The sequence below is a fragment of the Heterocephalus glaber genome, unplaced genomic scaffold, assembly GCF_053883595.1.
Source record: "Heterocephalus glaber isolate CG9 unplaced genomic scaffold, H.glaber_assembly_v1.0 deba00000122, whole genome shotgun sequence".
NCBI classification, from domain to species: Eukaryota; Metazoa; Chordata; class Mammalia; order Rodentia; family Bathyergidae; genus Heterocephalus; species Heterocephalus glaber.
Window position 1 is genome coordinate 83,846,981 of NW_028258138.1, and position 27,906 is coordinate 83,874,886.

The 27,906-nt window shown below is 42.7% G+C and overlaps 1 protein-coding gene across 4 annotated transcripts in view; it reads left to right on the forward strand.

Annotated features, from left to right (window-relative positions):
* The first annotated feature begins 668 nt into the window (after positions 1–668).
* Positions 669–27,906, forward strand: part of Sppl2a (signal peptide peptidase like 2A) — a 42,317-nt gene continuing 15,079 nt past the window's right edge. The window contains exons 1-13 of one of the 4 annotated variants that reach the window (XM_087180763.1): positions 683–844; positions 13,365–13,484; positions 14,539–14,721; positions 15,200–15,289; positions 15,723–15,856; positions 16,765–16,916; positions 20,177–20,273; positions 20,692–20,793; positions 21,869–21,950; positions 22,600–22,674; positions 26,078–26,134; positions 26,315–26,368; positions 26,852–26,954. In XM_087180763.1, coding sequence (XP_087036889.1) covers positions 779–844; positions 13,365–13,484; positions 14,539–14,721; positions 15,200–15,289; positions 15,723–15,856; positions 16,765–16,916; positions 20,177–20,273; positions 20,692–20,793; positions 21,869–21,950; positions 22,600–22,674; positions 26,078–26,134; positions 26,315–26,368; positions 26,852–26,954 — 1,315 coding nt within the window. In that variant the 5' untranslated portion in view covers positions 683–778. Of the gene's footprint in view, positions 845–1,419; positions 1,599–13,364; positions 13,485–14,538; positions 14,722–15,199; positions 15,290–15,722; positions 15,857–16,764; positions 16,917–20,176; positions 20,274–20,691; positions 20,794–21,868; positions 21,951–22,599; positions 22,675–26,077; positions 26,135–26,314; positions 26,369–26,851; positions 26,955–27,906 lie in introns of those variants that run through there. The other 3 variants (XM_087180767.1, XM_004835417.4, XM_087180768.1) reach the window with 3 other exon arrangements.

A 27,906-nucleotide genomic window follows, 5' to 3' on the forward strand; every position in this document is an offset into this window, starting at 1 on the left:
GGGTGGCAAGGACACTGTCCCTCTCACACGCACGTGAGGACTGAACACTGCCCCGTGTTGCAGGTGTTGGGGACACCAAGCAAACACGGCACCCATTCTAGCAAGTGGGAGGCAGCGTCATAATTAATACGAGGCTGAGGCAGGAGGGTCTCCAGGAGTTCCAGGCCAGCCTGGGCTACACAGTGAGTTCAGGGCCAGCCTGAACTACATAGGGAGACCCTGTCTCAAAACAAAACAAAATAAATGGACAGACGGATCAGCAAGAGAATACAACACAGTGAGTGCAAAGTGCTATGCAAGAATTAAACCACGTCCTGGCCTAAGCGAGCGGGCTGCGTCAGGCTGGAGCGTGGGAAGTGCGGGGACCGCGACCTCGCGCTGTCGGGGCCCAGGAAGCCCGGGACAGTTCGGATTCGGCCCCAAACGGTGCAGGGACGTGGTCTGATCCACAAGCTTGTGCTTCAGCAGAGCAAACTGTTTCCTGGCTTTAATTTTTGTCTTTGTCACCTGCGTTCGCAGTCCCTCGCGGGGAGCCGGTCTAGCCCTGAGCGCGCAGCGGTGCTGGGCCGCGGGAGGGGCCCGACGCCCGTGGCCAGGTCCCTGGGCCGCCCCATCCCGTCGCCGCCTGTGGGCGCCCAGCCCACGCGGGGTTTCCCGCGCCCAGGGCGGGGCCGGAAGAGGAAGTCGCGCCGTGCCGGCCACCGAGCAGCGCCGCCGAGCCCCGGGCAGATCGAGCCGAGCACTGCGCGCAGTCCCGCGCCCACCCGACCCACAGCCCATGGGGGCGCGGCCGAGGCCGCCCGGGCCCGCGGCCGCCCTGCTGTGGGGCTGCCTGCTCCGCCTGGTAGGGGCGCGGGGGGGGGCGCCGGGGGCGGGGCGTGGGGACCCTGACCCGCTTCTCCTCGCCCCGCCCCTCCCCGCTCCCCTCCCCCACCCCTCCCTGCCCCGCCCCCGGGCGTCCCGTGACCTTGGCCCTTCTGCAGCCCTCGCTGTGCTGGCTTTTACAGAGCTGCCCCCGGGCTTCTACTGTCAGCCTGCCCGTGCCTCCCAGCCTCTTCCTCAGGGAGGAGCAGAAAGTACACGAGGTCCTAGGTGTGCGAGGGTTCAAGTCAGCTTTGGCTTAACTGCGCAAATGCTGATTCTTTAAAAGCATTTTTAAAAATTGTTTAGTGTTCCCTCCCACCTCTAGATCCTGCTTGCCCGCGCGGTTGCGTTGTGTGGGTTTGTTTGGGGCGTGGGTTTTGTCATCGTGGTCATTTAAACCAACTTGTAAAAGAGCTCACCCAAGGGAGCTCGTACCTCTCGGGTTTTCAGTGCTGTGTCTCAAGAGGTGGAGGGTGATTAGGGAAGAAACAGCAAATACGTGCTGGCGGGTTTGTTTTCACAAAGACAGAAAAGTAATAATGTTTTAAAATTCAGCACAGGTCATTGGCAGGGTGATCAGGAAGCCAGTTTCTGTGGACTTTCGCTGTCGGAGTTCCACGCAGGAAACTTCCGGATTGGTTCTCGTGCTGCCCTGGTGTGTCCGGTTCTTTCTGTTGGGATGGATAAGTCATCTGAAAGAGGACGATTTGTTCCCCCTAGTTTAAAGGACTACAGTGAGTGAATGTAGCCAATATCCAAGAGTTAACATTTGTTGAGAAAAGCTCAGCCAGAGAGCTTTAAGTGCCTTTGATGTCTTCATAACTTTGCAAGACAACGTTAGGAAAAGGAATGAGAGAATGTACATAAAAATTGCTTTGAGGGGGTGGAGAATTACAATATAAAGAAAATAAAGCATAGGGCTAAGTCTCTGAGGCATTTGTTGTGTGATCAGACAGATAATACTGATGGCCGAAAGATAGCAATTCAGCTAGTATGTAAATATACCGAGCCTATAACCTGCATATAAAACTCAACAAAATGTCTTTGCCCTCAATTTTATTTGAATCTCTTAAGCTGACTGTAAGAATTCCTGCTAATCCTTTCTCAACGTAGATATCAGGCTCAGTAATACATCATTTCCTCATGAACTCATATTGAATTCTTTTTAAAAGCTCTTGACTCTTTCTCCAGAAAAATATAAGTAGAATATGGATATGATCTCATGGGCCTCACAGAGCTGAAGGTCATCCCTGTTTTAAATTGTGGCTCACCCATATCGCCACTTTCTGGATTTTAGATTTTTTATATGGACTTTATTGTCTCACCATATTAATCTCGGGTTCTGCCCTCCTCAGTCCTGGGCTCGGTGTGTGTGAGGATTAAGCAGTGTTTTTACTGTTCAAGTATTTGCATCTGTTCTGTGCTGACCACTGGATAAACTGAGCTCTTTAAATTTGACTGTCCTTTTCCGCTATCAGCTGCTTTTCTGGATTTTCTAGTTCTTGTTCATTTCCCTGTGGATTTGTCTTTTTTTTTTTTTTGGTATCAGGAATCAAACTAGGGTCCTTTCAAGGTGGAACCACTGAGCTAAATCCCAGGCCCTGGACTTGTCTTCTGGGTCCTTCCTCCCCTTATTTTCCCGGCATGATCTCTCTCTCTCTCTCTCTCTCTCTCCCCCCCCCCCCTTCCCTTTCCTAGGACTTTGAATAACCTGGTTTCTTTTTTAGGGGGAGACAGTCTTGCTATGTAGTCCAAGCTGGTCTTCAACTCACTGTGTAGCCCAGGCTGGCCAGGAACTCACAGTGATCCTCCTGCCGCAGCCTCCCGAGAGCTGGGACTACAGATGTGCACTGCTACACTTGGTTTGACCTGATTTCTTTTTCCTCAGCTGGAGTGTTCTTCTGCCTTCTACAAAAGCACCTGCTTTATCCCCCAACCCTCTCCAATGATGCTGCTGTCTTTTATCACTTTCTCCCTGCAGCCCTTGCCTAGCCCCTTCCCTAACCCCCTGCTCCAGGTGACCTGAGTTCCTTTGCATTAACCTCTCCAGCTTCTGCTATCTCAGCTCCCAGGCTGGCAGTACTTCCCTTAGTCATGTAATGACAGGCCCTTGTCCTTATCTGGCAGCAGCACATACAGGAATTCTGGAAACCACCACAGTGGGTTTCGTACTGGAGAGGCCTGCGAGGTCAGGTAGTCTCCCCATTGTCCTGTCTGACATCTTCCCGGCACAGTGACTTCACCGTGCATTTTGAACTCAAGCCACAGCGCACCTGGCTGTTCTGATGATTTTTAAACTCATTCAACATTTAGGTCCAGGAATAGAGTACCTGATGGTTAATTTTATCTTCCATTTCATACTTTTGCTTTCCTAGTCCAAACCCAAGCCCCGGCCCCAACTGTTAAACCTTTATTTCACTCTCTGTGTGGACCTCGCTATGGGGCTGTGTTTCAAAGAGAGTGTGAGATGTTTAACCTGGATCTAAGATTTCCTAAAATTGCTTCAGAGTTCTCCAAGAATCCTGAGTCTTTCCAGTAATGTTTTTTCCCCACCAAGGGGTGTCTTTTTTTGTTGCTTGTTTGGTTTGGTTTGGTTTTCAGGGTGTTTTTGAGACAGGGTCTTGCTTTGTAGTACAGGCTGGCCTTGAACTCACTATGTAACCCAGGCCGGGTTCGAACTCATGGTGATCCTCCTGCCTCAGCCTCCTGAGTGCTGGGATAACAGGTGTATGCCACCATGCCAGGCGTGTTTTGTTTTGGTTTGGTTTTGGTTTGGTTTTGGTTTTTGAGACAGGGTCTCACCCATAGTTTAGGGAGGCTTCAGGTTCCAGAGTGCTGGTATTGTGTACAGATGTGTGCCATGCCCAGCTTACCAATAATGTCTTATAAAAGTTCTCTTCGTTTTTTTCTTTACTGCAAAGAATTTGAAGTATTATATAACAGCGTTATTTATAAACTTACTGAAGTGATCTAGACTCCCCAGAAGAGCAATCTCTTTGCATTCCTTTTGCATTCTACACCACCTCAAGGGATCTTTGTTGGCTCTGTTCTCTTCCACCCTCCTCTCCCAGCCTCGAGGGGAAAGCAGGTGTGTTCTGCTAGGCAGATTCCTGCTGAGCCACCCATGTCATGTGACTAGTCATGCCCCCTCAAATTCATACCCTGAAGCCCCCACCTGAGGTGTCTGGTCATGGCCTACAGGGGTCATGGGGTTTAGATGTGGTGATGAGGGTGGAACCTTCACGACAAGGTGTCTTAGTTTTCTCGTAGCTGAGACATTACCCGACACCCACAAGTTAAAGGAGGGAAGGTGTATTTGGCTCACAGTTGGTAGAGGTTTCAGTATAAAATCGCCTGGGTCCAAGGCAGGGTAGAATGGCAGATGGGCATTGCAGAGGAGAAACACTTCATAGTGAGGAGAAGGTAGCAAAGCAAGCAAGGGAGGATGATAGCTCTTTCTGCCCCTCGTATCTTTTCCAGGCTCCTTAGGGTGGGCAGCACTCACACCCTTAATCCTAGTGCCCTTGAGCCTAGCATTGCACCACGAAGCAGTCCCAGTATCACATACTCTAGATGCAGCCACCTCTGAAAAAGCCCCAACTATGACTGTATCAGGCATTGGGGGGCGGGGTGCATCTAAAGACAAGAAATAACACAGGGGTGGTGCCTCTGTGAGAGAGTCCCGGAAGCTGGTTCTCTGTCCTCTGCCTGTGGAGACACTGAAGATGCCCGATTGCCCACCAGCCAGGAAGAGAGCCCTCCCTAGAAACCGCTCTACTGGCATCTCGATCTCCAACTTCCCCCAAAACTGAGAAAATGAATTTCTGTTGCTTAAGTAACAATTGTGTGATGTTGTAGCCTGAGGTAAGATGGTTTTAGAGCAGAGAGGCGCTACTGTAGGGAGACTTTGACCCTGGAAGGGTTCCGGATTATGGGCAGTAGGCTCCATTCTTTTTGTTTTTTGTTTTTTGGGGGGTTTTTTGTTACCAGGGATGGAACTTGAGACTTTGCACTTTCGAGGCAGGCAGCAGAACCACTGAGCTAAAACCCTGGCAGTAGGCTCTGTTCTGATGGGGTCCTGCACAGAAACGAGGAATGTCTTGTGTGGACAGTGGAGGAAAGGGGGACTTTGTGCTAAGAACCCAGCTTTGTGCAGAGAACCCAGCTGAGCTGTGCCCTCATGTTTTGCGGCAGGTAGAACTCGCTGAGTGGCAAATTGAATACTTGAGGAGATTTCTAAGCAACGTTTTGAAGGTGTGGCTTCTTTCATCTTGACTTCTTGGAGTAAAATATGAAAGGTGAACTGAGGAAAGAATTGTTAAGCAAAATGGAACTAGAACTTGAAGATTTGGTAAATTTTTAGCCTACCTATGTGGAAAAGAAATGAGAATGTATTCAAAAGAAAATGCTAAGAGTTTGGTTGAACAGCCATTTGATGAAGATTTTATAGGATTAAACAGAAATACCTCCAGTTTGAACCGAAGTGAGTGGAGACAAGAACCAAATGAAAGAGGACATCAGCTGTTTGGGCTTTACTAGGACAGGCCTATAGAGCTATGTGGCTAAAACATGTTGTTTTCTGAAGAGAGAAAAATGAACCTGAAGATGATTTAGAGGTCATCAGGGCTGAGACCTTGCTTCCAATGCCCAGCTGCCCTCTGTTCAGAGCCGGAGGGTGGGCAGCAGCCTGGGAGTCATGGGATGCCTGCCTTCGGCCAGGGCTGTGGCCTGGAAGGTGGACATCAAGCCCAAGGGTCGTTCCTGAGACCCGAGAGCTCATCAGATTTGTCTTGCCTGTGGCACCATTGTACTTTGGAAATACCTAACTTGTCTGGTTTCCCAAGTTCACAGCTGGAAAGAAATTTTTCCTCAGGATGAATCATATCCCAGTCTCAGCCATATCTGATTTAGATGATCTTTAGATAAGATTTTAGGCTTTAGAGTTGGTGCTCAGGACAAGTTAAGACTTCTGGAGCTGTTGAGCTAGAATGGATGTATTTTGTCTGTGCAGGCGATGGGAATGGGGGGCAGGGTAGAATGCTGTGGACTGAATTATGTCCCCCCCAAATTCATATATTGGAACCCTAATTCCCAGAGTATTTAGTGACAGGGGCCTTGGGAGATGATTAGGATTAGAGGAAGGCGGAGTCCTTTGATGGCATTAATGCCCCCGTAAGAAGAGTTACAGAGAGCTTGGACCCCTTTCTCTCCTCAGTGTGAGAACTCTCAGGAGGTGGCTCTCCACAAGCCAGGAGCCCTGGAGAAAACCTGGCCACCTTCATGTTGGAATTCTGGTCTCCAGAGCTGTGACAAATTAAATTTTAGTTGTTTGAACCACCCAGTCTGTGACACTTTGTCATGGTGGCCCGGGCTAAGACACAATTTTTGTCATATTCCTCCTTTAACTTCTAGGCTCTTCCTATTTTGTTTTCTTTTTCCTTTCTTGAGTCTTCGAGGTCTGAATTTCTGTATCCTGTTTGTTTTCTGAGTCACCAGTGGCTATTTCGCTTCTTCCCAAGATTAAGTGCCTATGAGCAAATCTCCTTTGAAACTCAAAACATCCTGAGAAGGTTCAGGAAGCTTATGGCTTGTCCTAGCTCATATAGAAAAATCATGAAAAATAGGACCAGAATCTAAGTCTTGTGCTATTTTCCCACTGAATTGTGCAGTAATAATTTTTTTTCTGAACCCAAAACAACATAAGACCAATCTGATAAATTTGTGGGTTTTATTTATAAGAAAAAGTTTAAAATGGGAAAAGTCATATGCATGTGTGATAATTTTTTAGTTAAAAAATATACCTGAAATTAGGTCTGTTTATAAAAAGCTAGATCATAAAGTCTCTGGGGATGGTTCCTTCTCCTAAAATATTAAACTAAAAAAAAAAAACGTTTTTTGTTGCCTTTAACCCAGAATTTGCCAAACTATCATGTCCTTTGATCTTAAATCCACTTTGATTTGTGCATTAGTATCATCTCTCTGGGCTTGTAGGCACCTGAGTCTGTGCATTCTAGAGTAAATCATAAATTCTCCAGCAGTTGAGCTATCTAAATATCTTTCAGTAGAAAACTGGGAAGAAACCTGAATCCAGGTAGCAGGTAGAACTAAGTCCCACGAAGAGGGAACCTACCCAGCTCCGTCTGCTGTCCTCCCTTGTGTCTCATAGACTCCAGAACAGCGAGCGCAGAGCTTTACTGAGTCTCTTCCCTGGACGCCATGGCCTCTTAGGCCTGCATCACCTCCTCCGGGTTCTCCAAGTGCAAGCACTGATCCAGGCTCTCCTTTTCCCACGGTCGGCAGACCACTCTGATTCCTGTAAATCTCTGTTTGATCCCTTAGCTCCCATTCAGCCCCTATTTAAGCAATTAAGATTACGTTTAATCTCTGTGGGTCTGGGCCTAGGCATTTGAAGTGCATCATTACTATGAAGCTTGAGTACTGGAAGAAGGATTGGAAACGATGTAGGTTGTCTGGATTATGTAAGTTATGAGACAGGAAAGGAGTGATTGGAAAGTTATTTAGACCTGGCTTGGAACATGTGTCATTCAAACGCAATCCCAGTGCTGCCCTTTCCTGCAGAGCCCCTTTCCAACTCACGTGATGCTATTACTGACTTCAAACTGATGTCTGTGTAAGATGAGATCTTTGTAAAGAAAAGGTTCCTCCCTCTCTTGCTACAGTGGAAGAGCAAGAGTAAATGATGGCTGCTCCTCCACATTTTACCACTTATATTCTGGTAGAATATAGCTTTTATGTAAGATGAACCAGGTTTACTTGGCACACTGTGGAGGCACGTGGTGACATGGGGACCCAGTGACACAGCTACTGAAGAGCTTTGAGTGAACTGGTGGGAGAAATGGGTGAATTGCTTGCCAAAATACCAATGTGGGCTGTGCCAGAAGACTTCAGAGGAATGTGGCTCTGGTCTCTTGAGAAACTCCTAGGGGGACCCCAGTACTGCCTTTGCTCTTCACGATAAAGTCTGTAAGCATGAGCTTTGGAGCTGCATCAGTGTCATCCAGAAGCACGTGAGGCGCACACCATCATGCTAGGGACAAGCGTGATGGGGCCTAGATCAGAATCCGCATTTTAGTAAGAACATTAAAGTTCAGGAAGCATTGATCTGTAATAAAGGGTAAGAAAATTTTGTATAAATTGCTAACCATAATCTCCAGGAAAGAAAGCCATGCTTGACTAATCTGATAGGGCTTTTTAAGGTTATTAAATATAGAGAGGGTAAAAGTTAACAGCTTTCACCTGATTAAGCGAAAATAGGTCAAGATCATAGTCCTGGAAGATGGAAAGGATGGCATGGCTGGAGAATAGGGGATAGTCTATTCAGTATTTAGTTAGAGAGTCCTTTTCAGTCTCCCCACTAAGACTATAATTTCTTGTGCCTCTTTTCCCACTCTTCCTCCCCCCACCCTTTCTTTCTTGGCAACTTTTCTGAGGTATAATTCACATATTACACAGTTCACCCATTTAGAGTATACAATTCAGTGGTTTTTAGTTTAGTCACACATACGTGTGACTATCATCACAACCAGTTATAGAACATTTTCATGATCTCAAAAAGAAACCCAGTAGGCAGATGACAGATTTTTAGCTCACTGTAACTATTCAGTGTGATCCTATAATAGTGAATATGTGTCATTATGCATTTGTCAAAACCCATATAATGACTGCGTGAGCTTTCCATTGCTATGACAGAATACCTGAGGATATCAATTTAGGGGAGGAAAAATTTATGTTGCCTCACAGCTTCAGAGGTTTCGATGCATGATCACTTGGCCCTTTGCCTTTGGGGCTAGGGCAAGGCCAGTAGTTCATCATGACGGGGAGCACAAGGCAGAGGGAACTGTTCACCTCATGGCAGCTGGGGAGGGGGAGGAGAAGAGAGAGGGAAAAGGGAAGGGAAGGGTGCCAGAGGAAGGGAAGAGATGGAAAGGAAAGGGCCAGGCTCTTAATACCCGCTCCCAGGGCTCATGCTCCATGACTCTCCATATCTTTCTCCAGACTCATCTACAGATGCACCCAGGGGCTTTGGGGAGGTCATTATTGTGTAAAGACAGGACTGCTGTAAATAGCTCTCTAGAACTTCCTTTCTCACTCCGGACATTATCTCCTTCTACAGACAGATCCAGCTCTTTGAGTAGCTACATATTGTATAGGCCCCTTACTGCTGGAAGTTACTGATTTCTCTCCTTCCTCTTCCGGCTCCTTTTGCTATAACAAATATCACTGTAGTGAATGTCCTTATAAATGTATATTTGTGCTCCTGTGTAATATATATGTAGGATAGGACTCAGAGGATTCTATTTTTCCTACCAGTGCTGGAAATCAAACCCAGGGCCTCATGCATGCTAGGCAAGCACCCTACCACTGAGCCCCCTCACTGAGAATTTTGATGGTTTAAATTTTTAAATGTATCATAGTAAACAACTATTGTACATAGCCACTAATTTCCCTCCTAGTACTTCCTTCCTCTCACTTTAGACACACTTACCATTTTATGTTCTTTTAAAAAAATTTTTATTTTGTCCCATTCCCCCTCCCTTCCCCTTGCACAAAAGCTTTGTTTCCATTTTTTCCTTCTGTTTTCACTTTTTTTCTTGTCCCTTCCTTTCTCCCTCTCTCCTCCCTGTTCCCTTTTCCATTTGAACATTTGTTTTTTGGTACCAGGGATCTAACTTCGGACCTTTCGCTTGTGAGGCAGGCGGCAGAACCACTGAGCTAAATCCCCGGCCCCCATTTGAACATTTTCTTCCCATTTCCCAATATGTATTATACATTTTCATCCTTATTCCCACTTTCAGTTTCTCACACCAGAGAAACAATGTGGTATTTAAACATGTGTGTCCAACTTGTTTTGCTTAAGAGTGTGGTCTCAAGGTCCATCTATTTAGCTATAAATGTCTGAAGCTCATCCTTCTTTATGGTAGAGTAGTACTCCATTGTATTAAAAAATGCATCTTTCTTATCCATTCATCAGTTGATGGGCATTTGGGCTGTTTCCAAGAGTTAGCTATTATAAACTATGCTGCTACAAATATGGGTGTGCATATATCACTGTGGCATGATGCTTTTAATTCTTTTGGAAGATTCCAAGAGTGGAATACCTGGGTCAAATGGGACCTCCAGCCCTAGTTCTTTGAGGTGTCTCCATACCAATTTCCACTGTGGTTGCACCAGTCTACACTCCCGACAGCAGTGGAGCAGGGTTCCTCTTTCCCCACAGCCCCGCCAGCATTTGTTATTGGTTGATTTCATGATAGCAGCCATTCTTTCTGGAGTGAGATGGAATCTCAGTGTTGTTTTAATTTGCATTTCATGAATGACCAGTGATATTGAACATTTTTTGTAATATTTATTTGCCATTTCTACTTCTTCATCTGAGAACTGTCTGTTCATTTCAGATGCCCATTTTTGGATTGGGTCTTTAAATTTGGGGGGCTGATTTTTCTGAGTTCTTTATATACTCTAAATAATAGTTCTTTATCTAATGAATAGCTGGTAAAAAAATTTTCCCATGCTGTGGGTTGTCTCTTCACTTTGTTGGCGATTTCTTTTGCTATGCAAAAGCTTTTTAATAAGATGAGGTTCCAGTTGTTGAGTCTTTGTAGTATTTCCCGTGCAGTATGGGGTTTTGTTCATGAAGTTTTTGCCTACTTCTATGTCCTCAAGCATTCTACTTATTCTATCTTCAAGCAAATTTAGTGTTTCTGTTTTAATATTTAGATCTTTGATCCATTTCAATTTTAGGTTAGTGCATGGTGAAAGATATGGGTCTAATTTCAATTGTTAGCATGTGGAAAGCCAGTTTTTCCAGCACCATTTATTAAGAGTCTATCTTTCTGGACCAGAGATTTAGCTCAGTGGTTCCACTGCCTGCCTAGCAGGCACAAGGTCCCGAGTTGGATCCCTGGTACCAAAAATATATATATATCTTTCTTCTAGTGAAGGTGTTTTGGCTCCTTTGTCAAAGATAAGGTGGCTGAGTAAGTCTGGAGTTGTTTCTGCATCCTCTAGTCTGTTCCATTGATCCTCAGGTCTGTTCTTTTGCCATTACCATGCTGTTTTTATCACAGTAGCTTTGTAGTATAATTTAAAGTCAGGGATTGTGATGCCCCTTGCCTTGCCTGTGTTGCTCAGAATTGCCTTTGCTATTCTAGATCTCTTCTGGTTACAAATGAATTTTAGGATTGTTTTTTCTAATTCTGTGAGATATGCTATTGGGATTTTGATGTGGATTGCATTAAATCTGTATAATTTTGGACATACCCTCACTGAATTTTTTTTTTTTTTTGGTACCAGGGATTGAACTCAGGACCTTGCACTTGCAAGGCAGGCGCCAGAACCACTGAGCTAAATCCCCAGCCCTCACTGAATTTTTTTAAAAAGATCAGTGAGGACCAAAATGGATGATAGATATTGGGAAGTAGGAAGAAAATGTTCAAGGGGTAAGGGAAACAAGGGAAGGGGGCAGGGAAGAAGGGAAAAGGAAAAAAAGAACAGAAGGGAAGAAATAGAAATAGCTTTTGTAAATCAGGAGAGGAAGAAGGGCTGAAGGGAGGGGAGGGGAGTGGGGAAAGGCAGAGTCAAGACGTGTCATGTACAGGTACAAAGTCCTTCTGATGAGGGTGATCATTATGCATATCAAAAGTGTACCAGCAAAATTAATTTTTTTTATTTTTTTATTTTATTATTTTATTAAAAACATTTTTTAAGTAAAATTAATTTTTTAAAAAGGTAAATGAGTCTCTAGTGATACTGTGGTTAGGTTAGGATAGGGAGTAAAACCTTTTTAAAAAGAATATCAGTTAGTGCAGAAGGAATGGCCGCATTAAAAAAATCATCATTTTCTACCTGCAGTGTAATTATGTAAAAATGAAATTCAGCCAAGGACCACTGTGGAGGCCAAAATCTGTGAGCGAGGTTGTTAGGCTCTTCACATGGGGACACAGATTGATTATTCACTGGTCACAGAGGAAAAACATGCACATTTACCTGCAGAAATCCTGCAGGTACCTTCAACCAGGTGATCAAGCGGCATCAGTCATGGGGTTTGGTTAACTGGATAAGAAGTATCCAGTTCACTTGTGGGGTGTTTCCCAAAATGTCTAAGCTACATCTCATCAACCCTTGTGTTTATCTGTAGGGTTACTTCCTGTAGAGAGGGCAATGGATGCTTCTACTCCGTGACCTTAGCGGGGTCATTAATATCTTCTCAGAGTCTCAGGCCCTCAATTGTGAATCTGTGACATTGAGTCAGATAAATGTGAAAATAACCTAGAAAGAATGTAACATTGGTTCAGCTCTCCTCTCCGTCCTTCAGGGCCACCGAATCTATAGCTGAATAACAGTTACATTTCTGTTTTCCTTACCCGATTATTCTGTATAATTCGATCACATCTTATGAATTGCCTACACTTGCTTAGATCCCTAAGGGAAGGAAGCTACCACATATGCCAGAAAGCCCTCTAATCCAAAATCTTCGGGGGACCTTTTAGGTGGGAGAACATAGATGAGAACATCTCTGTACTCAGAAATTTTGGTTGACTTGCATGAAACTACTAATTTTGTAGATGAGAAATGGTTAAATACTAGCAGTTCCACATGATTCAATCTAAGGTGTGTGTAGGTTGACAGAGACTTAGTACATAATGTTTATTTGTCAAGCAGGCTCTTCTACCTTATGGTTTTAGAAAAAGATTTGCTCAAGGAGGAGAGGGGAAAGACCTGCGCTTACCCAAGTTTGAAGGAAGTGGGGTGTAGAGCAGTACACGTTCTAGGATGTTTCTTCCCGTCATGTCCCCCTCCCCCAAGATTGATGGACCATCCCCGTGTGACAGCTCCTCTCCAGAATCTTCTTCCCTTTTGCCTTTTCTTTCCAGGTAGTGGGAAACAAGAGACAAAAGGAAAGAAAATTACTCTAGCCCTTCTTTGTATTCCCTTTAAACTCTGGATTGGTCTTTTTAGATAGATAGTTGCAGAATCTTGAAAAGTTGAGTGAAAATAATTTATTTCAAGTTCCAGGTGGTTTCTTTCTAAAACAACAATGTGCCTTTTTTAGCCTAGTAGAATACAGAAAGTAAGACAAGGTGAGGGATTTCAATGGCCTGGTTTGTTTTTCCTTCTACCTCTCTTCTTTTCTTCCTTCCTTTTTTAGAACATTGACAAATAATGACTGACAGGAGACTGGGGGGAAAGTTAGGGCTGTGAGGGAGGGGTGACATTATCATAAGGTCACAGGAATCCTTTGGGGTATGACTTACTGCAAGGCACAGTCGATCCTGTAAGAAAGTGACCTGTCTTCCTCAGAGTGAGTTGTGGGCAGTGTGTGTAGTTTGAGTATTTCCAAGCCATCATTTGATTTCCTGAAACAAGAAGAAATCAGTTCATTAGAAGACATCCTCTTAACAAGCTGTGATCAAACCTGTATAAATAGTTTTATTAAAAGCCAAATTACTGCTTTATGAAAGTTATCGTTTGTGTCTTAGACAGCTGCCCAGGAAGCCATCCTACATGCGTCTGGAAGCTCCCCGTCCTCGCCGTCCAAGGACTACTGCATGCTGTACAACCCACATTGGAAGGAGCTTCCCAGCACCCTAGAAGATGCAGTAAGTACATCACAGCTCGTATTTATTCCTACAAATTAAAATATCGGAGAGGTGAGATCGAGCGATAATTATGTTTTAGTGTGTGAACTAATTTTGATATATGGTGATTAATATTATTTTATTGATTTTGCTCAAGTACTTTTCTATGAGAAAAGCATGTTAGGGAATTTTTATTTTTTATTAATTTTTTTTTATTTGGAGACAGGGTGTCATTATGTAGTTCAGACTGGCCTTGAACTCACTATGTAGCCTAGGCTGGTCTTGAACTCAGTGATCCTCCTGCCTTAGCCTCCCAAGTAGTGGGATTACAGGCATGTGTTACCACACCCAGTGCATTAGGGAATTTTTTTTTTTTTTTGATACTGGGGATGGAACTGGGAACCTTGCACTTTCGAGGCAGGCAGTGGAACCACTGAGCTAAATCCCTGGCCTTTGGGAATTTTTAAATACTACCTCTATGCTTGGTTGTTTGTCATAAAAATATTTCTTTTTTTCTTCTCTCTCTCTCTTGTGTATGTGTATGTGTGCGTGTGTGTGTTTGTCTGTGTACTAGAGATTAACCCAGGCTCTTGCACCAGGCAAGAGCCCTACATTGAGCTGCATTCCCATCTCCATACTCCCTTTTAAATTTATTTGAGATAGGATCTTTCTGAGTGGCCCAGGCTAGCCTCGAACCTGCAATCTTCCTGCCTCAGCCTCCTGTCTAGTGGGATTACAGGTGTGCGCCACCACATTCAGCATCATAAATTTGTAATTTTAAAAATTATTTTGGGGCCGGGGATTTAGCTCAGTGGTGCCGGTGCCTGCCTTGCAAGCACAAGGTCCCGAGTTTGATCCCTGGTACCAAAAACAAAAAAAAGAAAATTATTTTTGGTTTTGGTGGGGGGGATTGAGCCCAGGGCCTCTCTTTCTTTGCTAAGCATATGCTCTGCCACTGAACGACACCCCTAGCCCCTAAAAGAACATTTTATCAAACCAGTATTGATGCGTTGTTGCTGAATGCATTTATGTGAAATATAGTCTCCGTTACATTAAAGACATTTCTTATTTCCAGACTTCCTTGAGTTTGATGAATCTGACTGCCACACCACTATGCAGCCTTTCTGAAATTCCTCCTGAGGGCCTAAAGAACAAAGCAGTTGTTGTGCAGTGGGGACCCTGCCATTTTCTGGAAAAAGCCAGAATTGCCCATGAGGGAGGTGCTGAAGCCTTGTTGGTGGCCAATGACAGTGTTGTAGTAAGTGACAAAACTGTGCACTTCTTTCAAACACATGACACCAGATTTCTCCGGAACCGAAGTAATTTCTTTGTGTGTGGGTGAGGGGCTCAGTTTTGAACAATCTGATGGTAGGAGTCCTTGCCAATAAGCATTCTGGACTCAGTAGGCATTTAATTGGAAAATTTTATTGTTTCTGTGCTATTTAAAGAAGACTTTATTAGGAGCAAACATACGTGTATATGTATATGGTGGGTTTGTATGAGCCACACATGCGAATATGCAAGGTTTATATCATATACAGTTATGATTCCATATTCAGAATACATCAATTCAAGCTCGTGTTTAAAGGATTCCACCTGAAAATTTGTATAATATGACAAAAGAATACCTGAAACTTTGTTGTATAACTTAAAGAAGAATGGTTTATATTTCTTTTATTCTGTAATATATATATAATAAGGTTTCATGATATGTTTATTTTTCTCTTTTCTCTTAGTTTCCTCCCTCAGGGAACATATCTGAATTTCCTGATATGAAAATACTAATTGCATTTATAAATCACAAAGATTTTAAAGATATGGAGCAGGTAAAGCAGTTTTTACATGTTAATTTATAGAGTACATCTTTTACCTTCATTCCTTAATTTTGATGATTATAAATGTTCTATTTGCTATCAAGCTTAAGTTCTTTGTTGGAAAGTGGCTCTTATTTGGTACAATGACATGCTGGACTCTGCACCACATGTTTATTCATTTTGAGTTCTTTTAAAATCTCTTGTGTCATGTCTCATATTATATCTTTATTTTAAATCCCTGAACAAAACATGATTGTACAGTACACTGAGCTTTCCAGATTTCATAATCCAAGACTGTTCCTGGCCCAGAGAATCTGCTGTGTAGCCTGGGCTTCTGGACTGCCCGATGCATGCTATCCCCTCCGGAGTCCAGGATCAGATACTGCGCCCAGCTCTGGAGTAGAGGAAACTCATTCCCGTGTCCCGCTGTCACCTCTCCCTGCAGACTCTGGGAAGCAATATCAGCGTGAGAATGTATTCTCCAGCATGGCCCAACTTTGACTATACCATGGTGGTTATTTTTGTAATTGCTGTATTCACGGTGGCATTAGGAGGCTATTGGAGCGGGCACATTGAATTGTAAGTATAATTAAACTTATATGTTTCTGCCATAAATGGTTGAAAGTGTTGTTTTATAACCATTGTAGTCATATAATGACATTTTAAAATTTTATCTAACCTCAGAATATGGTGCCAACAAGACCAAATTTAGGAAAGAAAAGAAAAGAAATGTGTGCTAGTGGCTGTGAGCAGTGATAGAGATCCAGGGAACACAGCAGTTGTCTCTGCAGGGGCTCCTCCCTGCCCACGCAGGCCTCACTGTCATGTGCAGCCTTCTCCATCAGTGTTCCCCAGTGCAGGGCCAGAGAAGCAGTCAGCAGAAATAAACTCTTCTTTTTTCTTCTGAGACAGGATCTCGCTATGCAGTTCAGGCTGGCCTTGAACTAACCGTGAGCTCAGGATGGCCTTGAACTCACAGTGACCCCCTGCCTCAGCCTCCCAGGTCACCACTCCCAGTTATATAGTGCATTATTTTCAAGAAACAAATTTAAGGGCCGGGGATTTAGCTCAGTGGTTTCGCCGCCTGCTGCGCAAGCGCAAGGACCTGAGTTTGATCCCTGGTACCAAAAAAATATATATATATATTAAGAAACAAATTTAAATTGGTGATAGAGATAGATTTGGGGGGGTTGTTATTTGTTTCTGAGACAGGGCATAGTGGTACATGCCTTTTATTCCCTGGCAGCCTGGGCTACACAATGAGTTCAAGGGCAGCCTGAACTACATAGTGAGACCCTGTTTGGAAAAACTGAAATAAAATAAAATAAAATTAGCTAAGATGCCCAGGCTGGGCTCGAGATTGCAGTCCTCCTGCCTCAGAGTGCTGGGATGACAGACATGCACCACCACATCTGACTTAGAGGTAGATTTTTAAAAGAATTGTACTTCGTGGAGATTTGCCAGAGTTCCTGCATGTGTTTATGCAGGGAAAACATGCAGGAAGTGACAGACACCGAGGACACAGAAACGAAGAAAAAGAAGGAGGAGAATTTAACCTTCAGCCCTCTCACAGTTGTGATATTTGTGGCCATCTGCTGTGTTATGATGGTCCTGCTCTATTTCTTCTACAAATGGTTGGGTAAGAAGCCATATTTTACACTTGCTACTTTTAATGTACATTCTTTTCATTTATTTTGATTTATCTTTTCCTTCAAAGCATTAATTCTACATGGAAAATTTAAGTGAACAATTTGGTTAAGTCTCCAGAAGTATTAGATCTCTATTACTCTTGAGATTTAAAAAAAAAATCTGATTAAAACTATCCTATGACTTGAGATAAGAACACTCATTCATGGGTGACTTGAGAGAATTGCTATGGTCCCCAAATATCCCACTCTGCTGATAAACAATGATAGCCTCCTGGTCTCAAAGCTGCAGACTGAGGACTTTTCAGTGGCTATATTTAGTTGCATGAAGTAAAAGATGATTCAAGTTACTGATTTATTGTTTCTCCTTAACCCCAAAGTCTATTTTATCCTCTTGTCAGTTTGTAAATCAAGATGTGGCATTGCTGAGGTTTTGTTCTCCTTGTGCAAGCAGTTAGGATCATGCTGTCTGTGAAGACACACACGCAGGTACCTGCTGTGGTCCAGACGGTACCAGGTTCTTTTTCCCTTTAGACAGCAGAGACAGGAACTGCAGTGGGGTGGCCACTTCTAGACAAATTATTAATGCCTGGCGGCAAGGAGATTTGCTGTCCTTGCCACAAACAGGAGGAAGACCAGGGGTGGGGAAGGGGTGTGCCTGGTGAGAATTAGCAAAAACCCATTTTAAAACCACTGACAGCTATAGTACTTGTTTGGAGCACAGTAGCATAAATCTCTGGACGAGAGAACAGAAGCCCTAGGATTTGTTTCAGCTCATTGTTCAGTTTCTCCTGTCCTGTAGAAGCATCTTACACACTAGACCTATGATGTATATTCCCAAGTTTTAAATGATGCCGTATCACTCAGTTCAGTGTATGGCTAAGCAGGACAGTATTTGTGTGAGTTAGCATTGAGCAGCCAATTACGAATCTCAGTCAGCCTTCAGCCGTTCCTTCTCAGTCGACCCTGGGTTGATAGATTCTGTCATTCACGGAAAGTCTTCTGCCTTATCCTGAAGCATATTTTAATTTTCGATGAGCTATTTCCTCAGGCACATTGTTATTTAAAAGGTTGATGCTCTTTATAACTGTAATTTTTGATATAAGAAGATCATGCAACCTCATGGTTATCCCAGGACAGAGGATTTAATTATGACTCTGTCGAAACTTGATGTGGTGTTCCGAGATTTTGTTTCCTCAGGATGATTCTTTCTGGCTAACATTACTGCCATTTCTTAATATATCAAGTAATCGTTAAGGCTTCTCTTGCCACTTTATGGTTGGGAAAGTAACTGAAGAGGAGTTAGGTTAACCAAATTCTTCCCCCTACATAATAATTTTCTAAAATACCAAGACAGGATTTATTTAGCTCAGTGCCACCACCTGCCTCGAAAGCTCAAGGTCCTGAGTTTGATCCCCAGTACCAAAAAAAAAAAAAAAAAATATATATATATATATATATATATATATATATACACACATATATATATACACATATATATATATACGTATATATACGTATATATATATGTATATATATATATAATGTTATTAAATGAGGCATGAAAATCCTGTTAGGACCTCAAGAAGCATGATCTCCACCAATGCTTTAAAGCCTGGGTTGGGCAGCTTTGGTAAATGACTCACCACAGCCAGCTTGGCAACCCGTGGCTGACTTCCTGCTTTGCCACCCGACCAAGAACCAGAATAGCAGCAGATGGCAAAATGCTCAGTATGTGCTGAATACCATTCCCAGCACTTTGTCTGTCACCTGTATAATCCTCACAGTGACCCCAGGGTAGATGTTACCACCTTTTATATTTTAGACGTGAGAATCAAAGAATTAGAAAAGTAATTTGTCTAACACCACCAATCAGAAGGTGGTATGTGGATCAGCCTCTCTTCCTCTCCAATATAATGGAGCGTTAGTTTCCTGAAATTAAGTAGAATTTTTTAAATTTAGTAGTTTTTATTTCTGTTGTGAAATTTTTTTTTATTTTTTATTTTTTTTTGATACCAGGGATCAAACTTAGGACCTTGCACTTGCGAGGCAGGCGCCGGAACCACTGAGTTAAATCCCTGGCCCAACTGTTGTGAAATTTTTGACAACACTCCAGAAAGAAATATTTTTAAGTACTCTTTAGCCAGGTGTGGCAGTGCATGCCGGTGATGGAGGCTGAGGCAGGAGGAGCTTCCGGAGTTGGAGGCCAGCCTGGGCTCCATAGTGAGATCCTGGCTCAAAAAAAAAAAAAAAAAAAAGTATTCCTTAACAACAAAGAGGTCAAATGTCTTTAAATAATTCTCAAATAAGTATGAATAATCTAGAAAAACACTTGTCAATTTTAACTAGTTAGTATCTTATCATAACAAAGGTTCGTTTACGGGCCAGGGATTTAGCTCAGCAGCCCCCCCACCCCACCCCATGCTGCGCAAGCACAAGGACCGGAGTTCGATCCCCGCTACCAAAAAAAAAAAATAGTAGAAGGTTCATTTAAATGGATTTGATTTTACCGTAGGTGAGATTATTAGGGATAAGAGATAAATTCTTCATAGGACAATACAGATAATATGGTTAAATATGGTTGATATCTAAGACAAGTGTTGGTTCTCATTCCTAAATTGCTGTTTTTTGGTTTTTGGTTTTCTTTGGTTTTTTGAGACAGGATCTCTATATAGCCCAGGCTGGCCTTAAACTTACTGTGTAGTCCAGACTGGCCTAGAATTTGTGGCAATCCTCCTGCCTCAGCCTCCCAAGTGCTGGGATTACAGGTATGTGCCACCACACCCAGCAGTTACATTTTAAAAAAATGTTTCTGGGCTGGGAATTTAGCTCAGTGGTTCTGCTGCCTGCCTCACAAGCAGAAGGACCCAAGTTCGATCCCTGGTACCAAAAAAAAAAAAATATTTATTCTTCTATTCCTTAGATTTAAATTAAACTGATAAGTATCAATAAATCACAACATAAAAATCTTTAATAGATACATCACTTTGAATTATTAAATGGTAGAAAATGTAGAGCCACCTTCAGCCCTTTAAGCAATCCTGCCATCTATAAGGGAACTAAGACAACACATAAAACACACATTCTTGAAACTGGAAGTCTAAATGTTTTCAGCTTAGTTACTAAAGTAATAATGTAGTCACTGCATTGAAAGTATTATGATCCAGTACAGAAAGCTAAAGAATTAATTCTGTCTGAATATTTTGTTTTCACGCCTCTTTCTGTTATATGAGTTCATGTCTTTTTTTCCTAGTTTATGTTATGATAGCGATTTTCTGCGTAGCATCTGCCATGAGCCTCTACAACTGCCTTGCTGCGCTGATTCAGAAGATACCGTGTGGACGATGCGCGTAGGTACCTCTATGGAGAGTGCTGTGGTACCAGCATTTGAATGTAATACAACATGATGAGAAGCAAGTGTTATTTTAAGCCTGTACAGTCCAATATACGACGGACCTTTGGCTGTTTAAATTAATGAAAGTTAAATAAAATTTTTAAGCATTTAAAATTTAGTTGCTCTGTCTCAGATGCATTTCAAGGGCTTGATGGCCTCTTTGGAGGCTGGTGGCTACCGTATGGAGAGCACATTTCCATCAGCCCGGAAAGTTCTGTGGGATTGTCTATCATGTCATGTGTTTTACTTAGAACCAAGACTTCTTGGTTAGTATTTAGCCACTTCTTAAGACTGGTTAATGCTTGGCATTTCTTATATCAAGTGAGCTGTGTACTTTATCTGCAGCATACACTTAACTATTTCATCTTTTTTAGGATCGCATGTCGTGGCAAAAGCATTGAAGTGAGACTTATTTTTCTCTCTGCACTGTGCATAGCAGTAGCTATTGTTTGGGCTGTTTTTCGAAATGAGAATAGGTATGAACACTCCATGTTTTCTGTTGTAGATTGAAGGATGGATTACTTTATCTCTTGCCCTGATACTTACTTGTTATGATTATTACAGAATTTTTTTGCTTTTACCTGAGAACATATCTTGAAACAAGCTACTTTTTAAATGAGCAGACCTCATACTAATGATTTAAACTCATATAGAGAAGGAAATGAGTTATGATTTAAATACCTAGATTTCAAAACTATAGTTAATTATGATATAGCCACACAGTGAGCACAGTCTAACTCATAAGAATGAAGAAGACCTGGGCCAGGGATTTAGTTCAGTGGTTCTGCTGTCTGCTTCGCAAGCACAAGGACCTGAATTCGATCTCCGGCACTAGAAAAAAAAAAGAATGAAGAAGACCTCTATGAATCACTATGCAGTGATTTCCAGGATATATTTTTAAGTAAAAAAAAGCAGAATACAAAAAAATGTAGATTGTATTACCTTTCACGTTAAAAAGAAAAGGGTGTGCAAGATACTGACAGTTTACAGAGAGAAGAGGATATAGAAGATATTGTCCTTTGCCGGAAACACAACGAGAAAAAAATACATACATACTTAGGTTTAGTTAATGGTTAATTAATAAAATTACTGATGACCTAAACATTTAATGGCCCGAAATTTGGGAAACAAAGTTCACACAACTTTAGGCAGCTTCATTATATGACCATCAGCTGGTAGTGAGGCCTGTCAGTTTCTGATCGAGCGAGTTACTTCGCTGTCACTTCACGCTCCAGGTGTCTGGGTGCACCTGAACACCAGTGCCCTCTGTTAACAGCTACTTTTCTAGAAAGAGACACGTGTGTGGGTTCAAAGATTAAAGACAAATATGCCCTTATATCTTATGTATAGTCTTCTGCAGTAGCCTTTCAACTTTTCTTAGTATTGTAGTATTCATCATTTTACTAGGATGGTAGTTATTAAATGGGGAGAATATGAGGAGTTTTTGTTGTTATCATACTTGCCTCTTGTAATTAAGCAGTCAAATTGTAGCAATTGAATGGCATTACTTGAGAGATCTACTTCTTTGTTATCTTGTTCTCTTGATTTTAGGTGGGCTTGGATTTTACAGGATATCTTGGGGATTGCTTTCTGTCTGAATTTAATTAAAACACTGAAGTTACCCAACTTCAAGGTAAAGTACACTGCTTTACTAGCTAAAATAACTTCTTTTCTTTTCAAAACAGCTTTATTAAGGTATAATTTGCATGTAATAGAATGCACCCATTTTAAATATATTGCTTGTTGCAATTTTACAAATGTAGAACTTTATAAATCCCGCTGAAGTTGCAGAACATTTCCCATGTCTTAAAAAGCTCTTGTGGGCCTTTTTGCAGTCTGTCTTCACCCCCAGGCAAAAGCAACCACCAATTTGCTGACTAAAATATTCTTAGTCATTTAATATGCCCAGTTCATAAAAACCTTTTGAGGCTAAATATCAGGGAAGAACATTTCTTCGATTCAGTGATTTTTTTTTTAAAGAAATGGGACAAAACTAATAGTGTTTTGTATAATGTGGTTTATAGAACAAAACTGCATATAGTAGTAGCCCAAAAAAAGCCTTTTATATAGTGTTTTTGGTTTTGGGGGGTTTTTTTGGTACTGGGGAATCGAACTCAGGACCTTGTGCTTGCAAGGCAGGCAGCAGAACCACTGAGCTAAATCCCCAGCCCCAAAAGCCTTTTAAAATAGTATTCAAATGTATGTTTATTTGCACTTATAAAATATTTAATCTTTGAATTTAGACATGGGAAATTTGACCTTTAAATTTGTTTCTTCCACAGGCATGTGTGGTACTTCTAGGCCTTCTCCTCCTCTATGATGTGTTTTTTGTTTTCATAACACCATTCATCACAAAGGTATGACTGCATTTTCTAACACCACGAGAAAACATGCTAAAAAATGAGCATCTTCAACCTGCTCCTAGATTATAGATTTCACAGATGTTTGCCACTGAGTTCTAAATTCTTTGAAGAGAATTGTCATTGAAATTGGCCTCTCAATAGAAGGTATTTTCCAGCCTTAAACCCATTATGTTAGATAAGAAATGTCTATTAAATGATGTAAAAATGAGAATGTTTATCTTTTCTACCCTTTTAAAAGCAATTTTTCTTACTATAAAATAATAAATGTCTACTGTAGACAATATAGATAACAAAAAGTAAGAAAGAACAAGAGACAGAAAGAAACTTGTTGCTACTTTGACTTCCAAGCTCCTAGACTGAGACCAGGGAAGAGCGGCCTGCTGGAAGTTTGAAGGCCCAGAGTGTAGCTCCTACCCTCACCAACGGGGCAAGTTCCTGGCCCTTCCTACGTCCTGTTCCTGACCACTGTGAGAGGACGCAAAGCTGGCCTTCCACCCATCACCCACGTCAGTAGAAACCTTCTGGTTGCAAGCAACAGAAGCCACCCAGAGCTTTCTGGACAGAAGGCCCCATATGTCAGGCTGTGTGCAGGGCCAGGCAGGGCTGGTGTCAGGAGAGACTGGACCCATGGCCATTTGTTCCTCCCCGTAGCCAGGCTGCTTCCTTGGCTGGCAGCTCCTAGCTCATGCAGTCCCAGCTCTCCCTGGCTCCTCAGTGAAATGAGGAGAGCCATGAGTGAGCGGTGTCCTCTATTGTTTGTCCAGCTGGCCTGCCTTGACCCTTTTCCCTCTTAAGTTCTCCCACTTTCCTCCAGTGCTGGGGATTGAACCTAGGGCCGTATATATGCCAGGCAAGTGCTCTATCACTGAGCTACAGCCCCACACATATGGGTCCTTTATCCATTCTTTAGACCCTACCATCTGTGAAATTACTACATAAGTCTGCACTTAAGCTGGGCATGGTGCCACATGTCTGTAATCTCAGCACTCGGCAGGCTGAAGCATGAGGATTGCAAGTTGAACCTAGCCCTGGGACCTTAGCAACTTAGACCCTATTTCAAAATAAAAAATAAAAAATAAAAGGCTTAGGATGTAGCTCAATGTGATGGTCCTGAGTTCACTCCCCAGTGCGTCCCCTCCCCCCTAAAAAACCCTGGACTTTTGGTAATTGCTGTGAGGCTTAGAACAAACTGTTGGGGAGCTAACATGGCCACTAGGTAAGAAACAAAGCTCACCATCCCAACCACCCTTGTCTACACTGTTTTCCTAGCACCGTCCCTGCCTTGATGATGAAGATTGCCCTCTTTGGGCAGTAGCGACCTAAAGAAAGCATAGAACTAGCATTGTGGGTGAGGACTAATATTGGTCATTTATTAAAACACATTTTCAGTCTGTCATAGCTGTCCTGGTTTGTGTCAATTTACTTGTTCGTAAAAACATTACAGGAATCTCCATCAGTGCTTCACAGTGCAAAGGAGTGTTCTGTGGTCCCCAGCCTGGGGCCATGTGCTGTGCAGCAAGTGCCCACAGGCTATAGCTAAACTTTTCAAAATAATTGTTCCATTTAACCCCTGCCTCGCTTTATGAATGCCCAACTTATGTGTCAGCAAACGATTTCTATTCCCTACACATAAAATGATTCAGGATTGTAAAGGTAGGGAATAATAATAAGGTTTGTTTTAGCTTTCTTTCTTCTGTGGCTAGGAAAATTTTCATCTTTTTTTCATCTTAGTTCCTACTGATTAGGACTTATTTCTAGCAATCTGATTCAATAGAAAAAGCTGAACTCTCTGGAATGCAGTCTCGGTTTGTTTGTTTTTAGGACGCCTTAGGTAATTGAAAGTGAAAACTGGGTGTTTAATTGCTGATTTGTGTGGTTGTGACTGTAAATCTGAAGGATCACCTGCTGGCTAGGGACGCCTGTTAGTGTCCCAGCTGGGGCTTGAGGGAGGGCATAGCAAGTGGCCGCGGGGCACAACACTAAGAGCCCATGCGTTGTATTGCTTTTCCTGCCACCGCTGCACTCAGTTCGAGTCGAACAGCAGTAGCTGTTCAGATGCCTGTGAACGTGTGGGAGGTGCCAGTGACATCTTCAGTTCCATGTTTCTAATAACAGCCGCGGAACCAGCCGAGTGAACTCTTCACAGGGACACTCGATGACAGCCTAGGAGTCTTCTCTCAAGAACCCGATCTAGTATTGGCTTATCTCCCAAGACCTCTGTGACTTAACCCTTCTCGTAACCCAAGCTGGACATGAGATTTCTGTAGCTAGGGATTTTATCTTTCTCCTGGGCTCAGATATCAGTGAAGTCCTTCTAAAAACATTCAAGTGATCCTGCTGTACCCCACCCACACAGAAAGCATGATAGTTCATCAGTCACATTTTCCTAAACTTAGTGTTTGTGTACCTTCCCTCTGTCTGCTTTGCTGATGTCTGTATCACGCTGTGAAATACAAAATGGGTGCTTCTTAGCCTGCCACCTTGGAATGTGTCTCCAGCAGACAGGGTTATCAGAGGGACTTTTTACTGAGTTCCTCACACAGCTCACATGCAAGGTCTTTTCATCAGACAGGGAGAGGGAAATTCAGCTAAGGTAAATGTTTTCATTGGCACATGGAAAGCAGGCAGGGTGAAGTCAGACAGGAGTGCGGTGGGAGAGCTTTCTCGGTTCACTAGGGTTGGGTCTTCTCACACTTGGCTTCACTGTTTTATTATTGTGGTGAGGAGCCAGAAGATCAAGTGTACATTAGTCAAATAAAGTGACCTATATTTGTTACAAAGCTAAATTTTAAAAGATTTTAGTATGCCTTTCTTCTCCGATGTTGCTGAAAATGACTAAGAACTGTAGTATGTTACATGATAAATAATTAAAAGTAGCTAGGCCGGGCATGGTGGCGCATGCCTGTAATCCCAGTATTAGGGAGGCTGAGGATTGCTGCCAATCTAGACTATACAAAACAAAAAAAGCTTAAAAGTTATAACCCACTGGGCCAGGGATTTAGCCCCATGGTTCTGGCGCCTGCCGCGTAAGCACAAGGACCCGAGTTCGATCCTCGGTACCAAAAGCAAAACAAAAAAAAAGTTATAACCCACTACAGATTTTAAAAGTACAATCTAGAGTTTAAAGACGCTGTTGAATAATCTATGAATGGCTTATCAGTTTGGAGTAATTATTGAGTTCTAATATCAAATGGTGTGTTCGATAAATTTCGTTTTGAGATAACTTCAGTTCTTCCTCTACAGAGACTGCTTTAGGAGAAGAGCCATCCGCCCACAGCCCACTTTCCTTCAGTTTACAGTAGCCATGTGCCAAGGGTCTTGGCTCCTTCTTGAATAGTGACAGGTTGTTCTCGCGACATGATTGGACAGTTTCCTTCATCTTCTTTTTCATTTTCAGAATGGGGAGAGTATCATGGTTGAACTTGCAGCTGGGCCATTCGGGAATACTGAAAAGGTAGGAATGAACCTGAACGGCAGTGGCTGCCCAGTGTCTGTGCATCCTGCCAATTGTATTGCCTTCCTGTATTATTGTAGTGCATGTTAAGGTATTATAAAACTTATTTCTCACAAAATATAGCCCTTTTCTTAGTTACCCTAAATTATTAAACACCTATTGACTTGGGTTTCATCCTAGAATGATGGAAACTTTGTGGAAGCCACTGCTCAGCCCTCAGCTCCCCATGAGAAAGTAAGAATGTGTTTCAGATGTGTTCACTGGATTTAAGCTTGCCCTCTGAGACAAGACTCTTCTGTGGGGAAAGAGCCAGGTTGCCAAAAAAATCTCTTTCAAGGCCTGAGTCCTATTCTCAGTAAAACTGAGAAAGAAAGGAAAGGAAAAGGTTAGGTATGGGGATAGTGGACTTACGTTGTCAATCCTTCATGGGTTGGGTTTCTTTTTCCCAAACAACATATCTGTTTCTTTCAAGCTTTCTATACATGCAAAACATATGTGTATAATACATATCTGTGTGTGTATGTGTATAGATATATGTACCTGAATTACATCCTCTGATTTCAAGTTGTTTTCTTTTAATGTCAGTTTAAAAAGTGTTAAAAACAAGTATTCTAATGTTAGTCCTTCCCTTTCTAAAACAAAGATTGGGAAAAGGTTTATTGGTGGCCTTTCTTTCTTTCCTTCTCTTTCCTTCTGTCTTCTTTTTCCCCCTCACAGTTACCAGTAGTCATCAGGGTGCCAAAGCAGATCTATTTCTCAGTAATGAGTGTGTGCCTCCAGCCTGTCTCCATATTGGGCTTTGGAGACATTATCGTACCAGGTAAGTGACTGCCACAGTTTCAGTGAAGATATACAGTCCTGATGGCTTTAAGTCCTCATGTGCACGGTTCTGTCAAAAGTTACTTGCTCCATGTTGAGCATTCCTGGCTGTTGCAAGAGCCAGACTCAGTGACAGAGGAAGAAAGCAAGCATTTTGAGAGAAAGCAGATAATCCCCAAATGGTACAGCAGAGTAAAATATCCATGGCTTAAAAAGTATCTGAAAGAAAGCAACTAGGATCAGCTTAACCTTCTTTCCCAGTAAAGTTATTTTGTGAGCTTTTTTAAAAATTGAAAAAAATCACTGCCAAACATAAGCCTCTATTACTTCTATTTTATAATAATAGTTGTGTTTTAGGAAGTGGTCCTGGGATACTAGGCAAGGTTATATTCAAGTGGAAGAACTAGAACACCAGTGCTGTGTGGCTTTGTAATCCAAACAGGGAATTATAGGGAAATGGATCGCTGATCCTGATGACGATTGCAATGCCTTATGTTCCCCACGGGCTCCCTGTGGAGCAGAATCCCAGGCAAGTGAGTAATAGCATTGTCCAGCTTCCTGTGCAGGTAGCTGCTCCCCAGCTATGGCGAAGGCCCCTGAACCTCGCCGGATTCTGCAAGAAGGGCAAGGGCGAAGAGTGCGGCTTCTCTGCTAAGACCCTTCCATTTAGAGTGAAGGGAGCTGAAGGGGAAGCCGGCTGTGTTGCCATGGGAGTCAGCCTGGCAAAGACCAGTGCTCAACTCGTGGTTATTGAGTCTCCATTCCTGTAAGTGACCAGGGAGGGGTCACACTCCAAGTCAGCTGCCGTTCCTTGAGCATCTCTACCTCATTCCTGGTCTTACCATTTCCACACTGAGTGCTGCATAAGATCTATACAGCCCTTGGGACAAGGACATTCAAAATCATACATAGCTTTCCATCTTTAAAAGAAATGTTAAAGGTCCCAAACAGAA